Genomic DNA, 13,187 nt, shown 5'->3' on the forward strand with positions numbered 1-13,187 from the left:
GCTCCAGTTTTAGTTAAATGATCTGGCTTTTTAGTTTTATATAATTGTAATGAAATAGCTTTAGATTCTGCACTAACAATTGATTGATAAAATAAAGATGAATAATTTAGGGTATAATTGCTTCCACATGCTACTTAATTGGTAAATGAACTGTATAATTTGATTCATCTTCCACCCAGATGTTTCTGTAATAGCCAGCTGATCTCTGAAGGCACATAAGGAAATGAAAGGCTAAACAGAGATCAAAATCCTCGAGTTTAGTTTGGATGGCGACTCTCTCGGGTAATTACAAATTAATTGTAGGAGGGCTGCCCTGGATCCATACTCATTGTCAATCATTCCCAACCAACAGGAGTGAGTGGGATTAAGTTGCCAGGGCAACATCTCCCCTCTGCAGGTATTTCCTTAGCGCTGCGATGACGTTGGGAGTTTAAAGGTTTCTCCTTCCCTCAAGTTTGTCAGTTTGCATTATTTGTCCTGATCTCTGAAAAATGCTATGTGTATTTCTGACTGTAATTACATCCCACTGCTGCTTTGGTTGTGTGGGTTTCTGTGAGGATTACAGCTATATTTACTGTGATTTAAATCAGCATCAGAGAAAGAGACCTGCAGTGACAGAGCTTCTGAACTGCTGCAGAGACTCGACAGGTTGCAGCCCTGGCAATGTAGATTCATCCCACCTCCTTCTCATACACAAAAAAACAACTTTAAATTTAAATAATGTAAGCAAATGTGTAAGCCTTAACAGAATCAAAGTCTCACACACAGTACAGCTCTGATTTGTGACTTAACCTCTTCTCTGCAGATCCCGCAAAGTATATTGATTTGAAAAGAAGACACTGAACACAGCATTGTATTTAAACTAAATTTTAACAATTGTCAGTTCTATTGTACATATTGAACAGGAGTCACAAAATGCACAAGAGGCATTGGTTCAAAAGGAAGGATCATACTTTGTATTCCAGGTTCAGGTGACTTATGAACAGTATAGTTAAACAGAGGGAAGTAAATGTTCCCTTCAAAGATCAAGACAGTGATGAAAAAATATAGACTTATAACATCATAGTATAACCCAGTAAATGTGCCATATCAACATATGCCTTTGATTTCACATGTACCATGTTTCAATATGTCTCAAAAGCAACTGCGAAACCATCTTGCAAACAAATCCTCAATTATTAAACCTTTTGACAGTTTGGTATATTTTATATATTATATATTATGGTACATATATAGAGACATCCGGTTAAGGTTGTATTAAGAATTTACTGGGTACTGTATGTTCTAGAAACACTAGTCGTAGAGAGGCACCAAAATAAATAAATATATGTAAAACAAAAACCAAGAATCTGACTAGCAGATGTTTTCAGTGAAGTACACTTTCACATTATCCACCCATCGAGCAGCACCAAGTCCCCTCACCTAAAGATAACCACCACCATAACAAAAACTAATGTGTGTAGGAAGAACATCAACAGCCTGGGAGACGTCTTGGTTTCACATAAGGACAACAATACTATTGCACACACAAAGTCCTCTGAACATTACACCACTCATGGGAAAATGGGGTTCCCATTTATATTTATTTTAAATGTTTCTGAAGTTAAGACGATAGAGCTCCTATATGTTAATATAAACAAAAGGAGTGTTTACTGAAAACACCAACAAGTGGGTTAATGACGTCCTGCTGCTGACCATCCTCAATATGGTTCTTTACCCGTTTAATCCTTTGTGTTTATCACAACATTAACACCCATTAATATTCCCTGGTACGGGCTTTTCTCATTTTATTTTATCTTTTTTATTTCTTACAAAAATCCTAAAGTTGTTATTATGGTGATGGTCATCACTTGGCCAGTTCTCCTTGCCAGGTATATTCAGACACCTGGAGGCACTTTGTGTCACGGCCGTTTGTCATGTATGTGCATAAAATCTAATGAGTACAAACTGTCTCCCAACACACCTGAGATAGAAGAGCGGCCACAGCAAGGACAGTTTGACGACATATTTCATCCCTAATTCTCTGAGGGGGCCACAAGGATTCACACCAATTATTACTTGAGTGATGCTGAACAGCGTTGTCATTGTGTGTTATTCGTTAAAGCCCTTTGAGTCTCCTCTTCCACTCTAAAGTTCAGACTGCCTGTGCAGCCTTCAGAAAAAAGACAGATGGACAGAACCTAAGAACCCTCCACCAGCTTTGTAAAGCAGTTCCCCCCCACAGAAACGGACGAGTAAGCTCAAAGTGTGACTCTTGATTTAGTTGCAGAATGCCAGCACACAAAATGGAGCCATTTGGTGGAGCATGCTGGCCTCCCTCCTGCCAGTCTCTCTCTCCCTCTCCGAAAACATCTCTTTCTCACATGGTAGTGTTTATTAGAAGCCAAAGCTGATAGAATCTGAGTGGACATCACCTTGGGGGAGAGGGTGCCACATAGTTCCTGCCCTGAAGACACACTGTAGTGAATCCTTGGTACCTGACCTCTGACCCTTTCAGCTCAGTGCCACTTTACTCAGTTATCAACGCCTAGCTTGGAGAGCCCCTGCCTGAACTCATGCAGCTCGTCTATTTTTCCATCCAGCATATCCATGAACTTCTTCAGCTCGCCCTTCATGTTGACCTGCTTTTGCTGACTGTCGTCCATGTCCAGCTGAAGACCATCTACCCTCCCCTCCAGCTCCTTGTTCCTGGACTCGGCAGTCTGGGGAAGGATGATAGGAAAAAACCGATTACATCACAGAACATAATGGATACAGGGAAGTCAAATGTACTCCTTATGAGGGATATCAGAGCAATTGAGGCATCAGTGCAGCTTTGTTCTTTAGCCTGCATTAGCAGAGAAGTCAAACCAAAGACAGAACTTATTACAGCTTTTGTCAAAAAGTTATATAAAAGCTTTTCACTGCTTTGAGTTCTGGGGAAATGTGTCAAAAATGATGTTAGAAATAAAAATCCATATTAACACAATCATCTGGACAAAAAACAAAACAATCCTGACATTAGTTGTGTCAATAAATAATAGTATCGAGGATAACTGTGATAACAAAATGAAATACTTGGTATGATATTAATTACTATACATACTATAATACTGTTTTAAAAAATCCAGCACTTTTACAAAATGTCCCTTATTTTCGTTCTTGCTTTGTCTGACACCCCCCACACACATAAGTGTAATTCATCTGCAAAAAAGAGACAACAAGGAACAAAGCTAAAGTTGAATATGACTGATAGCTTTATTATTATTTCACATTTTCTTTGGATAGCCCCATAATATATGTATGCAACTTCTTTATGCAATGATAACCACATAGTACAAATCATAACCAGAATTGGTTTTATTAGCAAGTAGCTTTACACATACAAGGAATTTTAAAAATCTGATATCATAACAGCCCTATGCTACATTTAGGACAGGCACATTTTTGTTCTGGGGATGGCAGGGTAAAGCGAGTCTTTTAGACTAGCAGGCGGCACAAGTGACACATTTATGCTGAAGAGACCATTGAAGGGAGGAGTTTAAAATAGTAGTGCTAAATGGGTGTTGCGCCTGCACGACTGTATCCCCCAGCTGACTCCTGAAACCTGACCTCCACATGGGGTGTCGTCTTTAAATAGAGAGGAGCCATGACCACCAACACAGAGGTAGAATAGGTGGATTCATGTATATGAAGCAGTCACCAAACTGTTAAACAACATGTACAAACTTGTATCTGAATGGGCTGTCTGAGTTTTCATTTTGGATAAACTGAGGTATTCGAGAAATCCCATTGTCTATGCTTCTGTTTGGATAAACTCCTGATCCTCCAGTTCTGTTGTCACTGTCGTTCATCCAGCTGGCTGTAGCAGAAACAAACCGGCCGTAGAGCTTTGTGAAGCACAAGAACTTCAGGCATGCCATTGTTGGTTTTATTCCTCCCTGCCTCCGCAGCACATGCATGACAGCATGAATGATACACTCTGAGTCAGTCAGAAAACAGGCTGAGATGAGTGTCACTACCAATTTAGCTTTTGTCAAGACTTGGCACTAACGAGCATACCGTCATTCCCTGAGCCTGACATATCTGGTTTTACAGAAAGTCGAGGAATCAGACCTGATGAACAGGTGCTCTTTGTTAGAAGGAAGACGGGAGGTGATAGGTGTGAATCTGTGTTGTCTTTGGCAACAGTATGTTCTCACACCCATGACAAATATGATCAGACTCCGTCATTAAAGCTCTCCAACTATTTCAGCTGTTTTTGTACTCGGCAATGGATTTAATCTCCACTGCGAGGAAACAAATTAGCCGTGACAAAACTGCAGTATCTCTGTTTTATACACGAGGAGGAATCCTTTGCAAAGAGGCAATAATCCACTCAGCATTGTACTGAGGACGGCCCTTTATTAATAGATACAGTAAGCACAATGTGCGTTAGTGAGACACGTGATGGGGATGTTGTGTCACCAACCCTCAGGCAGAATGGTGAATAGGAACTCTCTTTATCTACCTCCGTCTGAAAGTGCTGCGTACGCCTCGGAGCCTGCGTGTTCCCTCTCTGTGACAGACATCATGTACTCACGTGTGATGTAAGCTCGGGCTTTTATACTCCGCTGTGACTCACACCTGAGAGGAATGTGTGCTTTGTGGGATTCCTGTGTGCTTTGAACGTACCTGCAGTTTTGTGGTGATGCTCTCGCACTCCGCCATGAGCTGTGGGATTATCTCTGCCTGCTTCCTCAGGTTCTCCAGCTCCTGGGAAAAATACAGGGAAGAATCATTTAATAAAAAGCCCGAAAATATATTAGATTGGTTCTTTCTGTATTGTGTAAAAAAATATATGATATCTAAATAAACAATAGAATCCAAACATTGGGAAATCACTCATATTGGCTTGTTGTTCTCCAGTCGTTATGCTAAGCTAACCTGTCTCGTGGCTTCAGCTTTGCATTTAATTTACAAACATGAGACTGACCTATAAGCAACTTTTTCCACAAAATGTTATAATGTCAGTTCGAATTTAATTCAGAAACTTTGCGATCAAAAAGTAAGTGAAGACCAATACAAATATCGGTTTTATAATCTGTGCTACAGACACATTTTATAATTGATAAACAATGATGTCACGAACACAAAGTAAGGAACAATGAAAATCAAGGTAAAAGGGTAAAAAAAGAAAACAGACTAGAATGAATTCAGAAGCCTTGACTATGCTATTGTCTTGTGTCCACGTTGTTTTCTACTGAAATAAAACATCTATTACTGCTGTGAAAGTTGCATCCCTCTGCTGCTTAAAAGGCACATATAGTGTACGTACCATGTACACTTTCACTTACATTGAAAGCATCGCTCTAAGAACTTCCACACAGAGTATTAATTTGCAGCTTCTTTTAAGTCACCTGCTGATGCTTTGTTCTGTTAGCTCACTTCAGGTCAGCGCTGGGGTCAACACCACAGTGGTTGTTAATAATTCATCCACACTTTTTTTTTTTAATTGGAGGAGTGCATTTCCAGACACGGCTGAGTCACACAGCAGATAAGTCTTTGTGGGCCGTCGGCCGTATCAGCGCTGTGCAAACAATGATACTTCCCGCTGCAGGCCCCTCGGTCACTGCTAGAAGCGCTGGGGCTGATACACAGGACCCTGAAAACCCTGCAGCCCCCGAAGGACATGATTCTGTTTTTATAGTCTTTCAAAATCAGCTTCAGCTCTTTGAACTGCTTCCCTCCTATATTGTGTAAGACACACGGCTCTCCAAGGAAAGATTTATATGTTCTATAAATACTCAGGCTGCCAGGTGCTAAACTAGAATATCCCAGACACACTGTTTACCTCTGGGAAATAAAAGGGTCTTTACACATTAGAGCAGAGAAACGTCGTCATTCAAACTAAACACAAGATAAATTCAGTGATTAGAGAACCAAAGGAAGATTAGCCAACCACATTATTTGATCATCTGTTTTACTAATTACTTAAATTATTAATTGGTCCTCAAATATTTGCTAGTTCCTGCTTCTGAAATGTGTAAATGTGCAGCTTGTCTGTTTCAATGTTGACGGAAAGGGCTGATTTGATGATCAGAATAAACAAGCAATATGAGGAGTGGAGCTTAAAAATGTTTTTCTAAACAAAATATATATCTGCAGCAGTTACTTATAATTGTAAAATGCCAAAAAAAACAAAACCATTTTATACATTTTAGAGAGTGTAAAGCTTGATTTACTGCAGTGTCCACTTGTTTTACTTGCTGTTTCACACTATCTTTCGGGGATCAATCTAGAACATATCTTAAAAGGACTTAGCAGATATCCACTTTATACTTCGAAAGCCATTCTGGACAGGGATAAATACTAAATTATTTTCTTTTGCTTTTGACACAAATAGATAAAGACTCATCAACTTGTTCCTATATGTAACAGAATGTGTTTAATCTGTTCCTCATTTGGCTGATGTGCCTCCCTTTCATGACAGGGATAGGGAGACACAGTCACTATGGATGAATGGCAGCAAGACTCAGAGATTCCCAAAAGTGGGTCCTAATGTTTTGTCCACAGATAGAAACACCATTTAAACAGCAATGATCAAAGGTCAAAAGAGTGTGTGTCCTTGCAGGATTCATCCTCATTAGGCTCCACTGAGCTGACAGCTAGTTTGGATTATAGACGACGGATGCAGTAGACATAAGGCGATGCAGCTAATGGCATTTGTGCCAACATTCCCTGCTGCTCTGACTTCAGTCACAAAGTCAGTGGATGAATTCCCATTCCCTAGCCTGACTATCTTCACAGTGGGGGCAAATTGTACACAAACTTGACAAATATCTAGTAAAGGGCTACATAGAAGTAATATGAAATGAAAAACATTCAACAGTAGTAAGGTCTGGGTTTAGCTGGGGAGGCGAGCATTTCAATCCATACAAAAATCCAAGATTCCACAATAAAACTAAAATAATTTCCTACGGAGATATAATCACCTCCTGAGGGGGGGGAGCGGTGCTGAGTGAGAACAAGAGGGGATGGGCTGCTGTACACAGAAGAGACACAGGGACATTTTGGCGTGAGAGAGTAGATCAAACTTCAGTGTTGACATGGTTGAGAAGTGAATTATAGACTTTCAAGGTAAATGTTACCTCCAATACAAAAAAAAAAGAAATGTTGTTATACCAACCTTACAGACAAATCTGTTCTCAACAATGGCCCTCTCTGATTCAAACAGACGTCTCACCTGCTCTTTGTCGTGCAGCTCGGCCTCCAGCTCCTGCACTCGGACCGACAGCTGGGCGTTCCTCTGCTTCTCCTGATTGGCTTCATTACACTGTGCTTCTAGTTCTGCAATCTGCACACAAAGAAAAATAAGAAACATAATTTAAAGTAAATCAATGAGGACAACTACTTTAAGAACATAATTACATTTTGTTTACCCATCATACATCTGTTTATTTGTATAGTAAGCTGAATATGACAAGAATACTATAATGGACGTCATCTTGAAAATTGACACCAGTAATTCGAAAGCCTGGTACAAAATCAAAGGTATCATCAGAACCCCAGGCCAGCTGCAGAAACAGCCCACATTGATTATGAAACTAAAATTATTCTATTTGTAGTGGACTCTGGTGCAGGGAACACAGCAACTGATAAAACACACAGTACTGTGCATGCTCAAAGTGAAGAAATGTGCAATTTGATGAGGGATTTAATCATCCCACTATGCATATTTAAAGTAATATATTAATCTACCAAGGAAAGATATTGTACTCATTTTGAGACCGTTTCATATTGCACTTGTGTTCCTTTTATAGAAGAGGCAACAGTGTTTCTAACGCCTTATCTGTCGGTAGCATAGCTTTATTTATTTCCCAAAATGTATTACCTTTTCCCTGAGCGTGTCACTCTCCTCCTTGCAGGCACCAAGTTGTTTCTTCCAGCTTTCTACATTAGCAGAGGACTCCTGCAGTGCGTCCACCAGCCTGGCATTATTTTCTCTTAAAGTCTGCAGCTCTGTTTCCCATTTCTTGGCGCTGGTGTTGCTGTCAGACAGGAGAGACAGAGAGGCAGAGGGATCCAGGAGAATAGTTATTAATGGAGGAAACGCACACAGGTTAGTGCTGGAATGCCTGGGGCGTCTGCCCACTGACATGACACATAATGCTGACAAATCTTTGCAGTCATGACTTTTTAATTAGCTGTGATGTACATCACACTGTCAAGAGCTATTTAGATCATAAAAAAGTGGTAAAATTCTCAAAGATTTAATGAGCTGCAGACCTGAAATGTACCAACGTACAGTTTGTTATCTCTTCATACCACAGAGAGTGTTTCTGTCTCATCAATGAGGTCAGAGGGCTTGTGATGTATATTTAGTATGCATCGCTGTTCCCTTCCTTATGCATGGCCGGTTTGAAGTGTGCTGCTCTGCATCGAATGCAGACGGACCTGCACCGCAGCATTCTGCAGTCCTCGGCTGTTTCACTGCTGTGACATACTTCCACCAAGCGCAACATCTCAAGGCCTTGTGTATGCAGGAGAACAGACGGGGAGCAATGGGGGACCAAACTTTATTTCACAACCTCAACCTGACGAAGAAGTTTTGTTTTTCTAATGACACATTTCATTTACAGATCTGTGAATGCCTAATCATAGGGTGCTTCCTGGAAAGCACTTTTCAAGTGTAGTGCTAATTACGTCAAAATGTTATTTTTAATTGAACAGCTCAATGTTAACAAAAGTAAATAAATGTTATGTATATCTTCTGGGACAACCGGATACGAAGTGAAAATAACGTTGATTTACATAATTATACAATATAGTTTTGCAAAAAATATCAAGTATAACTGGGAAATAAAGTGTTACGTACGCCACTCATGCAGCATGCAGATGTTCATTTAACTATTATTGTCTTGTGTGCGTGAGGTCTTTATCATAGTTAGAAAAGGTCTGCTAATTGGTTATTGTGTTTTTACCTGAGGGCTTTTTATCCCATATGGACCAAATATGTCAATACTTGTTGTTGCTACCCAGGACTAATTCTGGCTAAATTAACTCACTGTAGTTGTAGTTGACTCGGACGCCCTTCGGTCATTATAATCCCATCTGGACCCACATCTGGTGTTTCATGCAATTACCGTTTATTCACTCGGCATCTGGATTATAAAGGCCATATAATCAAATGGTGGAGTAGGGCAGTGTCATTCTTTAGATTAGATATAATTATTCTTGAGCCCTTAAATGATAGAGTGGAGCGTACGAGCACAGTGGGGTGCTGGAGACACATTTAGATGCACGTCACCTCAGAAAGGGCCTCGTATGGGAAACCTTACCTTTGTTCTATGGCACTCTTGAGGTGTTCGTTCTCAGTCTGCAGCAAAGCCTCCTCTGGCTCAACGTGCAAGAACTTCTCATCATCCGTCCCGTTAATGCTGGATGCCCGGTTGCTTGAGGGTGTATCACGTCCAGACTCCTCCTGGAGAGACAGAATTGTGCCATAGTTTTTTATTCAGTCTGCCTTTATCCTTGAACAGGTCTGATGGGTAACAATCCATAAATGAGTCTCATGAATCTCGCTCTGGCAGTGGAATCTGGCCGTGGGCTTTTTCGGGGAAACACTGTAAACATCATCACGTCAGCTTTGACAGCGGAGTTGTGAGGTGTAACTGATGCCAGAATGTATCATGTCATATGGCCCAGCAGCTTTGTGGGTCTGGGTCCTGCCATCTGGAGTGAGTGCAGGCCAGACTGCTGCACCTCCATCCATGATGCTTACTCACGGACACAATTACCAGTTTAAGAATCATTTGTGATGAAATGAGAAAAAGGTTTATGGTTTTATTTCTCTCATTGGCTTCCCTGTCCCCTTAATGGCTGTGGTGCTTGACATAGTAGGTAATTAATTAGTATGACCATCGACCTTTCTTTTCAATTCCCACTGGTACATTAGTGATTACATGTTGTGTTGACATTTTAATATTCAACACAAGCTTTATAGGCCTTCATTAAGTTCATTTAAATATTTAAACTTCACTATTTTAACACTTTCTGATGCATTTCTAAACAGATAATCTGTAACCATTAGTGTTGAAGGAAAGTAAGCTAAACTGAATTGTTTAAATTGCTTTTTTGTTCACAGTGTTGATAGTTTTCTCTTCAGAGGACAACAGTGACTGTAAAGGACACAGTGGGACAGCAGAGGATTTAAATCCGACTTTCAGACAGCAGAGATATATAATTTACCTGGGAGTGATTACTCAACGTCTCCCCCTTGTCTTGAGATTTGTCCCTCGCCAGCTTGGCTGCTTCTTTTACCTCCTGGAACTTCTCAGAAAACTGAAAAAAAGACAGAGACGAGTTGATTAATGGCAATACCAGATTAAATCGATATACACAGTGTGGCTCATCTTACAAAGGGATCGTGAAGCCAATTATTTTGTATTAGTGATGATTTAAGAATAAGATTTCCCCTAAATCTTCTAATGGTTGTTTAATTTCTCCACCTGATGTTCAATTAATATCAAATTATGCAGCATCACATTCCAGTTTAAGAACAAATACAATTGTCTCCAAGCTTTACGATGCTCTTGTGATCGCAGTAGGTGCTGCACGAGTGTTTCCTCACCTTGGCCAGTTGCTGCTCTGAAGCGAAGCCCAGTCCGAACACAGTGTTGGCCCTGCTGTCCGCCCACTGGCCAAACTTTTGCGATGTCTTGGTGAACGTCATGTTGGGTGTGATGGTACTGTTAATGATCACCTGTTAGAATATATCAATTTAGGAATATCAAATTAGAGATTAAACCTAATCAGTACAGATGTGTCTCATGGCACTGCCTCATAAAGAAGCGTGAAATGGTGTCTTATTCAAGACATAATCAAGAAGGAGCTCCAGCAGCTGCATTCACATGCTGAAAAGTCCAATTTATTTTGTAAAGGACAATCATTTATTGTGGCTCTATTCATCCAGAGCAATCTGCTCTTCTGTGCCTACACTGACACAAGGAATTACCATCAGAATATTTGTATATGTTTTTCTTTTGATGGTCTACTTTTTGAGAGAATTAAAAGCTATTATGTATGCAAAGCTATCTTTGGAAGTAGTCAAAGAGCAACTGTTTTCTCTAACCTTCCTATAGTGGGAAACATGCTATACATTAAAAGCATAGAAATATGAAATAAATATAAATGTATGAGATGGAAATGGCGAGACGATAGTTCCTCAAAATGTCCTATACAACACATTAAAAACGCATATAAATCCATCAGCTCATTCATTTTAAGATATGTATCTATAGTGTATTCTACCTGCCATAATTGTTCACATTAAAACGGGCACATTAAGTCAAACAGGTGCCAGCTTAACTGACAGGGAAGCTTTCAAACCAAAGATGTGGGGGTGCTCCTCTGTTTTAAGACTTTTGGGGTTGAGCTTTTTTTGAAGCTGTAGTAGGAATTGTGAGCGGAAGGAGGAACCTATTGCGGTGAGCACGTTGCACGTTGTAACTTCCGGTTGTTGTTGTTTTCATCTCCGGGTATCCCGTGTGCCTGTTCTGTTGCTGATAGCTTATTAACTTAAACTTAATCGATCGTTTTAAAACTCTTGATCACGGCAACTGCCTGACGTTGTAATCACACGTTACTACAGCTTAAGCACTCACAACTCTCCTTCTCTTAGCGACTGTAACTCCACAGTTGCCTACACTCTTTTCGGGTTTGCTAACGGTAGCTACTTTAGCTTGATAGCTAGCCATGGCTCTTTCCCCACCTTCTGGTGCTATTTCCTGCTCTTCCTGTCTCATGTTTGGTTACTTCCCGGCCTCCCTTACTGGTAAGGATACATGTGTTAAATGTAGTATAGTTGTTAGGTTGGAGGCGGGAATCATAGCCATAGAAGCCCGGCTCCGCATCTTAGAAAGTAACTCAGTTAAAGTAAAGCCCATGTTAGCATGTGCGGACCGGCAAAATGTAGCTCCTCTTAGCCGTCCCCCGGCAACTCCCGAGCAGCAGGGAGGCTGGGTGACTGTTCAGAAGGGGCATAACGCGAAACCCGCAGGTCCCCACCAACCCGTTCACGTATCTAACAGATATTCCCCACTCAGCGAGACACCCGCTGAGAAGCCAACTCTGGTTATTGGTAGCTCTATTATGAGACACGTGAATTTAGAGACCGAAGCCTCCACAGTCACATGCATTCCGGGGGCCAGAGCGGGCGACGTTGAGGCGCATCTTAAACTGCTGGCTAAAGATAAACGTAAATACAGTAGGATTGTTATTCACGTCGGTGGTAATGATGTTCGTTTACGCCAATCAGAATGCACAAAACTTAATGTGGAGTCGGTGTGTAGTTATGCTAAAACAATGTCGGACACCGTAATCTTCTCTGGTCCCCTCCCCAATCTGATCAATGATGACATGTATAGCCGCATGTCATCATTTCAGCGCTGGTTGTCTTGGTGGTGCCCAGCAAACAATGTGGGCTTCGTAAATAATTGGACAGCCTTCTGGGGAAAACCTGGTCTGATTAAGAGAGACGGCATTCATCCTACTTTGAAAGGTGCAGATCTCATTTCGGCAAACATTTCAGGGCTTTGTGGACGTAATCCATGACAAACTGGAGTTGAGACCAGGAGGCAGAGTCGCAGTCTTACACGCTTCTCTGCGCTCTCTCCTAGGCAGTCACCCATAGGAATCCCGAACCCAATAAAATACCCAATATTAGCGGTGTGTGTGTCTGCCCAAGGACAATTTAAGGTAAAACCTAATAGAGGTGTCATACATAATAACCTAATAAAAGTAAATGTAACAACTACTACAGTGCAACAAAATAGGAAGATTAAATGTGGTCTCTTAAACATAAGATCTCTAGCATCTAAAGCAATATTGGTAAATGATTTAATATCAGATTATAATATTGATATATGCTGTCTCACTGAAACTTGGTTGAGACATGAAGAATATGTCAGCATAAATGAGGCCACTCCACCCAGCCATGTCAACACTCATATTGCTCGAGGCACGGGCCGAGGAGGTGGAGTTGCAGCAATCTTTGACTCAAGTTTACTTATCAATACTAAACCAAAATGTAATTATACCTCTTTTGAAAGCCTCGTTTTTAGTCTTACGCATCCGACCTGGAAAACTTTGCAGCCAATCTTATTTGTTACAGTGTATCGTGCACCAGGTCCTTATTCAGAATTCTTATCAGAATTCTCTGAGTTTTT

At 40.8% G+C, this 13,187-nt stretch overlaps 1 protein-coding gene across 2 annotated transcripts in view; it reads right to left on the reverse strand.

Annotated features, from left to right (window-relative positions):
- Window positions 1–851: 851 nt before the first annotated feature.
- Window positions 852–13,187, reverse strand: part of homer2 (homer scaffold protein 2) — a 45,660-nt gene continuing 33,324 nt past the window's right edge. For both annotated transcript variants that reach the window (XM_034108213.1, XM_034108212.2), the window contains 7 exons: window positions 10,592–10,723; window positions 10,210–10,302; window positions 9,300–9,442; window positions 7,853–8,009; window positions 7,205–7,315; window positions 4,654–4,734; window positions 852–2,702 (listed from right to left, as the gene is read on the reverse strand). In XM_034108213.1, the coding sequence (XP_033964104.1) occupies window positions 2,514–2,702; window positions 4,654–4,734; window positions 7,205–7,315; window positions 7,853–8,009; window positions 9,300–9,442; window positions 10,210–10,302; window positions 10,592–10,723 (906 nt within the window). In that variant the 3' untranslated portion in view covers window positions 852–2,513. The remainder of the gene's footprint in view (window positions 2,703–4,653; window positions 4,735–7,204; window positions 7,316–7,852; window positions 8,010–9,299; window positions 9,443–10,209; window positions 10,303–10,591; window positions 10,724–13,187) is intronic.

The sequence above is a fragment of the Pseudochaenichthys georgianus genome, chromosome 3 (assembly GCF_902827115.2).
Source record: "Pseudochaenichthys georgianus chromosome 3, fPseGeo1.2, whole genome shotgun sequence".
NCBI classification, from domain to species: Eukaryota; Metazoa; Chordata; class Actinopteri; order Perciformes; family Channichthyidae; genus Pseudochaenichthys; species Pseudochaenichthys georgianus.